The 12406-nt window shown below is 38.3% G+C and overlaps 1 protein-coding gene across 1 annotated transcript in view; it reads left to right on the forward strand.

Moving 5' to 3' along the window:
- The window catches only part of LOC107729135 (conserved oligomeric Golgi complex subunit 5-like), a 72363-nt gene that overhangs the window by 58310 nt on the left and 1647 nt on the right, over positions 1–12406 (forward strand). The window contains exons 15-19 of the mRNA XM_016539523.1: positions 2595–2705; positions 3965–4027; positions 6959–7062; positions 9055–9292; positions 10514–10590. Of these exons, the coding sequence (XP_016395009.1) occupies positions 2595–2705; positions 3965–4027; positions 6959–7062; positions 9055–9292; positions 10514–10590 (593 nt within the window). The remainder of the gene's footprint in view (positions 1–2594; positions 2706–3964; positions 4028–6958; positions 7063–9054; positions 9293–10513; positions 10591–12406) is intronic.

Consider the following 12406-nt stretch of genomic DNA (forward strand, 5'->3'; position numbering starts at 1 on the left):
TGTAACACTCTAAAGAGAAAGGAAAAAATGAAATCGCATCATATGACCCCTTTAAACCAACTCCGATCCACAGATTTACACTGAGTGCACTTGCAGGGAGAATTATTTCCGTAACGTAGAAAAAATTGCTGCCCAATGTGCCATATAGTTGGTAGCCCCTGGCTTTAAGAATACTTCTTGCATCAGAGAACCTCTCTGTATGATTCATCTGAGCTGTAGCTAGTGTCCTGATGATGGACATTGCCAACTCCGATCCACAGATTTACACTGAGTGCACTTGCAGGGAGAATGATTTCCGAAACGTAGAAAAAATTGCTGCCCAATGTGCCATATAGTTGGTAGCCCCAGGCTTTAAGAATACTTCTTGCATCAGAGAACCTCTCCGTATGATTCATCTGAGCTGTAGCTAGTGTCCTGATGATGGACATTGTCACCGTCCAATCAGTTGATCCCGTGGAAGCGGGTCATTCCCAGCTTTCTTCAGTTCTGTTCCTTAGAAATCCTGTATGGTTTTACTTATACGGACAGAAAAAAAAGTGTAAGTCATCATTTATTCACCCTTATATTGTTCCAAATTTAAGACTTTAGTTCATCTTTGAAACACAAATTAATATATTTTTTTAATGAAACTTAATTAACAACTCAATTAATAAATTAAGATCTTTTTAATGAAACCTGAGAGGTTTCTGTTCCTCCATTGAAACTCCAGGTAACCCAAAAAGACAAAATTAAATATTCTTCATATGAAGTGATTGTATCTTTTCACAAGATTTGTATTAAACCATTCCTTTCATATTGATTTATTTTATGATGCCTTTATTATCTTTTTGGATCTTCTAAGGTTTGGTTACCTGGACCTCTCATATCCTTCCTGCTGTGATAATGGAATGGGACTTTAACCAACTCCGATCCACAGATTTACAGAGTGCACTTGCAGGGAGAATGATTTCCGAAACGTGGATAAAATTGCTGCCCAATGACAGCAATTTTATCCACATTTTATCTGACAGGTTTCTGTCACTCCACTGAAAGTCCAGGTAACCAAAACTTAGAAGATCCAAAAAGATCATAAAGGCTTCATAAAAGAAATCAATATGAAAAGAGTGGTTTAATACAAATCTTGTGAAAAGATACAATCACTTCATATGAAGAATATTTAATTTAGTCTTTTTTGGTTACCTGGAGTTTCAATGGAGAAACAGAAACCTCAGGTTTCATTAAACATATCTTAATTTATGCCTTGAAGATTAACCACTTATGGGTTTGGAACAAAATAAGGGTAAGAAAATGATGACAGAATTTAAATTTGTGGGTGATCTATCCCTTTAAACTATAGTTACAATAACTAATGGACATTCTCCCTAATGGATTTTTTTTTTTTTTTTTTTTCAAAAAATAGGTCAGTGTTTGAGTTTTAAAGTAGCTTCGTATAATCTGGTTTAGCTGGTTTAGCTATATTTGACAACGGTGCACTTCCATGAGGATTACAGAAACATAAGAATGTTTTGGGTCTTCATGCAGGTTTACCGCAGACCTAGGGTCACACAGCAGTTAATCTCAGAAAGCTTCATTATTGTATTGGACTGCAGATATACACCGGAGGCTATGCTTTATTTAGCATCGGGTGTGAAGGAGCAACCCACCTCGAATGTTGGTCAGTGTTTGAGTTTTAAAGTAGCTTCCTATAATCTGGTTTAGCTGCAGGGGAAATATTTGACAACGGTGCACTTCCATGAGGATTACAGAAACATAAGAATGTTTTGGGTCTTCATGCAGGTTTACCGCAGACCTAGGGTCACACAGCAGTTAATCTCAGAAAGCTTCATTATTGTATTGGACTGCAGATATACACCGGAGGCTATGCTTTATTTAGCATCGGGTGTGAAGGAGCAACCCACCTCGAATGTTCACAAGTGTTGCTGCACCTCACTTGGGATCTCCACACCTGCCACGGGAAACGTTAATTAACCGTTGCCTTGCCATTTTTAGACTGTTGCCATGGTAGCCCTGCTGCCACTATCCTATGTGGCTTTTCCTCGCAGGCGATGTGTGATATTTTTTTCTCCCCAATTTCATTTCCCCAGCCCCCCACCTTTGATGAGAGGTGTGATGTCTTGGAGGTTGTGCTGCCTTTGTACGAGTTCGACTTTGAGTTGTTTTGTTTGTAGCGGCTGTTTGTTTATGTCAGGAGGCAGCAAGGCGGCACGAATATGTGTTTGTGTGCTGTGGTTTGCTCGTGACTGAGACAACCTTTCGCTTGTTAGTTCCTGTGGTGTGGCACTGAGCTGGGCAAATCCTTCTTTTTCGTCTCCCTGTTGCTCGCCCTCCAACCCACAATGCCAGCTGCTTCTGCTGTCTGAGCTCCATGGTGACGCCTGTGTCTCAGCATGTTGACCGCTGTGCAACACTGAGCAAAGCGCTTCTGACCTCAGACGAACACTGGGACATCTGGGGAAATTAGTGGGAGCCTGCGGTCTCCTCGCTTTTGATGTTGACTCCTTGATTATTTACTCAAGTCTTTGGTTGTGATGCTTAATATTGTTTAATCTCTTTTTTTCTTCCTTCCTTCTTTCTTTCTTTCTTCTTTCTCTCAGCTGTGTACACAAGGGGATGCCAGTCAGGTGATCGGACCCCTGACGGAGGGTCAGAGGAGAAATATTGCCGTAGTGAACTCTCTGTTCCGCCTACAGCAATCTGTGGCTAAAGTAAGAACACCAGCTCTCATTCAAGACACTATAGTTACTATAGTTCACTCCACAATGCAGAATTCTGTCATTTATTCACCCTTGTGTCATTCCAAGCCCATATAACTTACTTTCTTCCAAGAAGCATTTAGGTTTTTTTGTTTTTTGTGTGTGTGTGTGTGTGTGTGTGTGTCATTTTAAAAGAATGTCCTAGGTACTAAGTGAATGGGGCCAGATGCTCGAGCTCCAAAAAAATGACAAAAAAAAAACACTAAATCTACTATAAAAGTAATGCAAATGACTTCAATATATTTGAATCCACACTGTTCCAAGACATTTGAGAGGTGAAGTAAATGGGAAGTTAAAAAAGTTTGGTCTGTTCCTCACATAAAGCTATGATATAGCTTTCACATGAAATACAGGCCAGAAGATCTAAGAACTAGATCCCAATTGATTATCATTGTTTTGTAAATAGCTCTCTGGACATTCTGCTAAACATCCTTTTTGTGCTTCCCATATTAAAAAGTATAAAAATAATGTATGGTGAGTAAATGGTAACTATCCATAATAAACACATAGTTATTCAGTTAGTTTTATGGTTCAGTCTGTCTAAATTTCTTTCTTTAGTTGATGTCTGGATAATGAGAAGTTTTGGCGTCCCATAGATTTTTTGCCATTATGTGCTTCCCAAAACTGTTTTATTAACAGATGATTGTAAGAATTCACTCAGCAGGATATATGAAATCACTGTTCCATGCCAAGGAAAGGTTTTGTGGGGTGTTTAAATAGAAGTCAGCGTGAAATTATTATAGAGTCCTGCTGTATTATAAAACTCCTCTATGTGCGGAAAACAGTCCACCTGTCTATAAAGAGCATATGGCTGCAGTGCCTTTACTCAGTCTTTTCTCAAGAGAGAGTCTTGAGAAACTGCAGACTCACCACCAGTCATATCTGTACAATATGAGTGGTGATATTTCACAAGTGGCTCTTTTAGCACCAGCTGATGTAGTTCCCGGGCTGGCCCATTAAAAAAACATGCCAGCAGCAGCCAAAGCTTAATACTTGCTGGTGGGATTAATAAGGTAATAAAAAGAGATTTCTCTATGATTAAATATTTAAATTGGAGGTGATCAAAGTTTTACTGGTGAAAAGTGAAGGTACTTGTTTCAGTAAGATTATAATTTTTTTGGGCCTGAACTTTGAGTGAAGACAGGAATTACTGTTCAGGGGCTCTAAATGTTGAATGATTGCAATGATTGCTGACTTTGAGTTGTTTTCAGGTTATATCTGGACTGGGTACCTTCCCTCCTGCAGCAGAGCAATCGCTCACAGCATCTTTAGAGGTAAAACACAAGACACCACAAAATCACTACAAAGATCATACGAGGGACATACGTAATTAATATAGCTTCTTGACAAAAATAACAATATGCATTCTGCTAGAAACATCACGACTGGTCACTGGAGATGCATGTTAATAACGGTGTAAAAGGGGCTTAATTACACATAAGTAACATTAGTAATATTTCATACATCTTTTTGGTTTGAATATCAGCTCACAGCAGGTAATGTCCTCTATTCACAACTTTCAGTTCATAGTGCTTTTTCAGCAACAAGTGCACTGCACTATTTAAGCAGATAGTGGTGCATGATACACCATCAAGCTGTGATAGACAGATTAACAGGTGAGCACACGGGACAATGAACAAAGGGTCAGAATTTGGATAGAGATGCTGCAGCCATACACAAACACACTCAGAGTCTGGAGGTGGTTTTGGAAAGCAATTGGGTAAACATTGAGCTTCTCTGAATTCAGCGCTCTCTCTCCCCTGAGGTAAATTGGCTATCAGTTGAGTAAACTGGTCATTCTCTTCCCCTTCGTCTCTTTTAACAAAACCTGCCAGCTGTACGGATACGTGCACACACTTTAACCCATGATCTTTAAGTCTAAACAACAGTTCAAGGTGAAAACACATTACCACACTTTACCACCCGCTGTCCTCAGAGTTGAGGTAGTGCTCTCCTCCCATGCAGGGCATGTGATCTCGATATCCCTGTCCCAAATGGCTCACATGATGTGGACGTACAGTCTTGTGGCCTTCATTTGCACATGACTTATAAAGTCCATGAAAGCATAGTTATTTTACAGTTCAGAAGAGCACCCCCTATGCCCCCTTTGGAAAGTGTGCTACTTGTCAGAGGCTTATCCCAAATGGACCTGCATCACCAGCTACAAGTGCTAGTTCTGCTCCTCCCCGTTCCTCAACACATCGCACTAGGAACTGTTCTGAGCCAAACACAACTAAATGCACCAGAACGAAACGGGGCGCAAGCACCACCCAAGATCCAGTTGCCACTCTGGGTAAAGAATGACAGGAAAGCTGAGTCTGCTGAGTACGTGACTACCAACTTTGTTGTGAAGGAGTTTAGGAAGAAGAGATGTGCAGCGGAGATTTGCTCTTTATCTCCAGCTTGTAGGGGATTTTGCCGATGACCGGCCCTATTTGGTCAGAGAGGCCTATTGGGTTTGCATTGATGTCACTCAGAGATAGAGAGCCGGATAAGAGCCTAGGACGAGGGGGGCCAGCTGCAGTGACACACACGATGGTCAGACTGATGTCCCATCAGCAAATGTCAGGCAATCACATGGGAGGAGAGAGAGCAGGTGTTAGTGCCAGTCACCATGCGACCATGTGAGGAAATACTACATGAACCAATAACCTTCAAAAGAACAAATATTTTACGCACATCGAATTAACGTCTGACTGACTGTTGTCTTGCTTAATTTTGTGTTTTGTTGTTTAACCGCTTACCTGTCACCCCCCTACTTTTGAACATAGACGTGAAAAGTGCACTATCCAAACTTAAATTGTTATAATTAATGAACGCTTTGGAATACAGACCCAAGACTCTTTTTAAAGAAGACAATCAGCAGATTATTGTGGAAGTGAAATCATTTCAAAATATGAAACTATCATAAAGTTATAGAATTTTAAATTTACTGTAAAGAAAATGCACTGTACAATTTTTATTTTATTTTATATAAAAGTAATATTTTTCATAACAGGTTTTACTCTAAAATTGCTATAAAATTAAAGCCTTATGTCTAAATAAGTTATGTTTCAAATTTGAAGTTGATATAAAAAGAATTGAGGTTCCTGTGAGATTTTATTTAGGGCATTATACCACAAACAGCCACCGGGTGACAACCAAACTCCATTGAAATTTTTTGATGCATTTTTCTGTCACAAATGTGTAAATTTCTGTTAATATTCTATCACAAAATAACTACCAAATATGAAATCTTGAGATTCAGACCTTTCCAACGATATGTATTTTGTCAATATTATAAAAACTTTTGATTGTAAAATACGGTAATACATTTTGTAATATGACACTTGACACCGCCCACTTAGGGGGAGGAGACCGCCAAAAGATTTTAAAGTACCATTTCCATGATAACGCAATGTCTGATTTCAAAAAGGTTTTCACTGGATGAATTTTGAGTTTTTAATCTTTCAAATGATTTAGGGTGATTCCTAAAACATTTGATAGGCAATAAAATATGTAATGGCAGTGTGCCGGTGACACTTAAGGGGTTAATTCATATTCAATTCAATTCAAGTTTATTTGTATAGCACCTTCACGATGCAAATCGTTGCAAAGCAGCTTTACAGAAAATTAAAGTTTCTACATTATATTTAGTAATAGCTTATCAGTGGTGACTATCTCAAGTTGATGTCCATCAAATATGGAATCTTGAGATTCAGACCTTTCCAACTTATAAAAACATTTGATTGTAAAATACGGTAATACATTTTGTAATATGACACTTGACACCGCCCACTTAGGGGGAGGAGACCGCCAAAAGATTTTAAAGTACTATTTCCATGATAACGCAATGTCTGATTTCAAAAAGGTTTTCACTGGATGAATTTTGAGTTTTTAATCTTTCAAATGATTTAGGGTGATTCCTAAAACATTTGATAGGCAATAAAATATGTAATGGCAGTGTGCCGGTGACACTTAAGGGGTTAATTCATATTCAATTCAATTCAAGTTTATTTGTATAGCACCTTCACGATGCAAATCGTTGCAAAGCAGCTTTACAGAAAATTAAAGTTTCTACATTATATTTAGTAATAGCTTATCAGTGGTGACTATCTCAAGTTGATGTCCATGTGGCAGAAATATACAGTAAAAATCAAGCAGTTAGTTAATGACATGTAATCAAACGTGTTCATTAGTTAACTTAAAGTTTTTGTGTCTTGCAGTCAGTTCAGGCTCTGATGAGTAGTGCCGTTCAGCCACTGCTAAATTCTGTTACGGACTCTGTCGAAGCAATACTCATTACTATGCACCAGGAGGATTTCTCTGGGTAAGCAAGCAACACATGCACTGTATTACTATATTACCCTAACCCTGCATACACTGCATACAGCTCAGTATATACTTTTATATATTGCGCACCATTCCCAGTAAGGCATACTCAGTCTGCATAAACAGTAGTATGTTACACTGTTAAACAACCTCAGTAGTGTCCACTTATCATCTTGGAAATTTAATATGGTTATTTTTTAGGTTAAGTGCAAAGCATTGTGGGATACAGTATTCCATGCCATAGGGTTTTTCCTAAAGGACTAGTTGTCCAAAAAAGTATTCAACTAGTTAGTCTTATGTAAATGACTCGCCTCATGCCATGCAGCATCGGTGCTCTGCAGCTGAAAAGTGAGAAACCTAGCACTCCAGGTTGACTCATTTTTCACATATATATATTTGACCATTTCAAAATATCACACACAACAAATGAGAGATGTCAAAATTGGGATTTAAGGTTGTACAAAGACCGTGTTCTCCCCTCGTGGGCTTTTTCTCAAACATTAACATGACATTTGGGATTATGTGCCCTATTTAGTTTTGTTGAGGGAAGTTATGAGACCAGGCCTCTCTCAGCTCACCATATTTCAACATAAGTTGTTTCTTAAAGCATAGACAGTGTGTAATGGGTGTGCTGTTGTCATAGTTCTTTACCATTTACAAAAAAACGTTTTGATGGCACTGCCAGTATTTTTAAGTTTAGAAATCACAATGCTACGATGACAGGGTTATAAAATTTAATACTAGTTGCTAAATTAGTTTTTATTTTTATTATGATTTCCTCATGTTCAGTCTTTAAACCTTACAAATCTCCATTCAGTTATTCATGTCCTCATGCTGAAAGACTCATGTGATGCCATGAGACTGCAGATAAATGAACACCCTCATGATGTGGGGCTGTACATCTGTGTTTTTGGCTGTTATAATGGACACATTCCCTGAAGATTCTCTTCTGCATTCATCTCTCGTTTCCTCTTGCACTTGCTGGGTGGTCCAGTGAATACAACAGAGAGTGATGTGCCAGCGTTTGATAACATTTAAACCGTCACCCCGGTGATTCAGCGTGGCTTCTTTTGTCCACATCTCTCGTCCCCTCAGGGCCACTGGAGTCAGGCTCAGTGGGCTTATTTTATTTCTGTCCCCGCTGTTGGGCACTCCTGAGGGAAGACAGCAGAGAAATAAGCATGCTATAGAGACAGCTTTGTCCAGAAACACCCCCAGTTTCACCCTGTCGGCAGAAGCCACTCAAAAGAGTTTTCCTCGTTTGGAGATGAGCTCAAAGGGTGCATCTCACAAAATCAATGTCTGAGTCATATTTCAGTCCAAAATGGAAAGAAATAAATATAAAATATATATTGCACAAACATTAACTATCATTTAAGGTATAGTTTTGTGAAAACACATTACTTAAACTATAGGTTTTATGAAAGTGTTCATATATCATGGTTATATATATAATAGTATGTCATGGTATTTATAATAGTGCCTATGATGTATGCTGATTTATTTATTTTTTTATAAAAAATTATCAATCTATTATAGTATTTGTACTCAAATATAGTAAATACATGCTGCATTACAGTAAGAATAATAAAAAATTTAAAATTATATCAAAAATGCACAAACATTACAATGATGAAAATTAAATGTGCTTAATTGAAGCAATAAAATAATTGCTTTAATTGGATCCTAACACATTCATTTTTTTTTTAAGAAAATTAGTTTTTATTATTTTGATTTTAAGGTAAAATATTTACAAATATAACGTTATCATAAAATTCACCCAAAAACTGACTGTCACTTGCTAAAAGGCATTAACACGACCTCCGTTTTCTGACATTGTGTGTGTGTGTTCCAGTAACTACACATTTATGATATTGATTATGCGACAAAGGAAATCAGTGTGTTGCTTGTAGCTGTAGTCTATGCTCACATTACAAGATTACAGTACACTTGTGTGTGTGTGTGTGTGTGTGTGTGTGTGCACGCTCAGTTCTTTACCAGCAGGTGGCCGTCTGGACGTGCCATGCTCTCTGTACATGCGTGAGCTGCAGGGCTTCATCGCACGCGTGATGAACGACTACTTCCGTCCGCTGCAGTGTCTGGACTTCCTGTACGATAGTACGGAGAACATCGCCCAGCGCGCCATCACCCTCTTCATCCGCCACGCCAGCCTCTTGCGCCCACTCAGTGAGGGAGGGAAGATGAGGTTGGCGGCTGACTTTGCTCAGGTGAGAAAAATGAGGGTCAGCCTTCCTTATTCATCTCTCTTACTGAATCTGTGGCTCTCACCAATTTTCTTTTGTACATGAAAAGTAAATGGGAACTGAGGCTGTTCCAAAATGACCAAAAAAATGGCAGAAAATCGGTCCTTCTAAAGTGTTGTATATTAGCTTTCTGTGGAAAAACAAGCTAAATGTAAGCATTTATTCATTGAAAATTCACTGTAGCTCTCAAATTAAATACATGTTGCCTTTAAACCAAATAATTACCTCAAAAGTGAAAACTCACCCTCATGTTGTTTCAAATCCGTTTTCAAAATTCTTTCATCATTGAAACACAAAATAAATGAAAACTGGGGCTCCCAAGCTCCAAAATAGCAAGAAAAAACACCAAAGTCGTTTTTCTGAAGTCTTCTGATTTCATACATCAGCTTTCTGTGAGAAAAAGAGCAAAATTTAAGCATTTATCCACTAAAAATTCACCAATATATCAAATATATTGTACCTTTATACCAAATAATTAATTCAAAAGGAAATTTAAAATTGTCATCATTAACTCACCCTCATGTTGTTTAAAATCCATATTCAGATTTATTTAATCAATTAACCACAATGTAAATGGGAACTGTGGCTGTCAAGCTCCAAAATGACAAGAAACACCATAAAAATGGTCCTTCTGAAATCTTCTGTTGTTGTACATTAGCTTTCTGTGAGAAACAAGCAAAATATAAGCAGTCATTCACTGAAAATTCAATGTAGATGTCAAATCAAATATATGGTGCCTTTAGACCAAATAATTCATTCAAAAGTGAAAATTCTGCCATTATTTACTCGCCCTTATACTGTTTCAAATCCGTATTTAACTTCCTTTCGACCATGAAACACAAAGTAAATGGGAAGTAGGGATGTCAAGCTCCAAATAACAACAAAAACACCAAACTTATTTTTCTTTAGTCTTCTGATGTCAAACATTAGCTTTCTATGCGTTCAATTCAAGCATTTTTTCACTGAAAATTCACTGTAGCTCTTAAATACATGGCGTCTTTAGACTTGTCACATTATGTTTGACGTCACAAGATGCAAAGTCATTTGAGGTAATTGATATCCATCCTGATGCGAAGTGACTAGTGGCATCATGTTTAAGTTTTACAGTCAAGTTCTTATGCGTCTAGAAAGCAGTGACTCTTTGCATCTGTGAGTGAACATCTCTCATGCACGCGTGTGTTACAGATGGAGTTAGCCGTGGCTCCTCTCTGCAGACGGGTTTCAGACCTGGGGAAGGCGTACCGTCTCCTGCGGTCTTTCAGGTGAGTACAGTCTGGATGATGTCAGGTGACTTTATCTTCCTGTCCTCGAGTGACTGCAAGCAGCTTCTGATGTCACACACTCAGAGCAATTTTGTGTCTAATTTTTCACACAAATGCTCTCAATTTGTGTTATACTTTGTCCCTGTCCTTCCCCCGCTGAGACAAAGAGGTCGCCTGGAGTCTTCCTTCTGAAAATTGCTGTTAATTAACGGTGAGAAAGAGAGAGAGAAAGGAAGGTTATTAATGGAGATGCTCGACTGATTAGCTGAGGAGAAGTCAGTGTCAAATGATCTGTCCGGATAATGCTCTAATGCTCACCTTCAATTGCTCCTTTATTGTGTGACTCATGACAGCTCCACGTTCTTGGTCTTGATTTATCGGTGCACATTATTCCAAATAAAGTTTTCTGTTGTAATCTTTCATCAGAATGTAATAACTTGCATGCTTTCCGCTTACATGTATTTTCTGTTTCAAACTCTTTGCAAAGCAGCATTATGTATTAATGTGAACAGTGATGCGTTAATACTTCGGTTTTAGCTGGAATAATTTTTTTGGACCTGAGAGGAAGTTGGCATTTAAGGTTTTACAGGACAATGAACTGGTGTCTCATGTTATGAACAACTTAACATTCAGGTTTGATTAAGGCGGCATGCATTCTCCATACTTCCTCCAGGCAATCTAATAAACAGCAGTGAGGTCTCACAGGATAGCTAATCAAATTAAACCACTGCCATCGATGCCAGCTCTGGGAGCGACTGCCGTGCCTGGATCCCTCATGAGCAAGGCCCGATTCCCCACTAGCAACTTTATTTTACTCAATGAGCATGTGTGTAAGCATGCAAAATGATGTCTGGCAACCACAGGGGAAAGATGTTATTACAAGAGAGCCTTAAGATAGAGATATAATTATTAATATGGAGATATTTGTCTTGTTTGATCACTGTTGAGGGACCGCAGACGGCAAGTGATTAAATTTTCGACCCAAACCGAGGTGCAACTTGTAAATGGCATTGGTTTCTTTTCCATACTCATAAGCTTGTTTGATTAAATATAGCCTCGCAGCTAATACAGTACAGGCACACAATTACCCTCTAGATGTGTGTTTAAATTTGGAGTTGATTCATGAAAGAATCTTGTGACCTTTCCTCTGTTGACTTGGGTTGCACATGAAAAGGATGTTTGCTATGGAAATATCAGTACTACTACTACTATTGTAGAGGCTTCTGTCTTTTGCATCCTTGTTACTTTACCCTTTTATTGCTGGCTGAGCAAAACTAGTTGCACTATTACTTACCGCACTTTTACTTACCCAAGCAATCGGATGTACGCATTTTGGCTGGTGAACCATAAAAAGCATAGACTTGCATTGTTTTCCATTTATAAAATAGTGGTGCAATTAAAATGATTTGAAATAAGACTCATAATTTGATAAGATTCACTTTACGATCTCATTATATTGAACAATCTGTACTTACCACAGCTTGTTGAGTAGAAGTGGCTTTTACTTACCCAAGTAATTGGATGTGCGATTTCCAGCTGGTGAACGATAACATGTGTATAGACTTGCATTGTTTTCCATTTATAAAATAGTGGTGCAGTTAAAATAATTTCAAATAAGTTTCACTTAATCTTTTATAGTATTAAAACACTACACTGGCACAAAAATAAATGGGGGACTTTTTTCTGTTACTGAAATATCATTCGCGTCTTGCCAGCAGTGAGTAGATATCTGCTGTGAACCCACTGGAGGACGTCATTTGAGCTCCACTTTAACATGTCACAGACATTTGGTGAATTTTATTGGACGTTTTTTCAT

The sequence above is a fragment of the Sinocyclocheilus rhinocerous genome, unplaced genomic scaffold (genome assembly GCF_001515625.1).
Source record: "Sinocyclocheilus rhinocerous isolate Xijiao unplaced genomic scaffold, SAMN03320098_v1.1 scaffold3263, whole genome shotgun sequence".
In the NCBI taxonomy this organism is placed as follows: Eukaryota; Metazoa; Chordata; class Actinopteri; order Cypriniformes; family Cyprinidae; genus Sinocyclocheilus; species Sinocyclocheilus rhinocerous.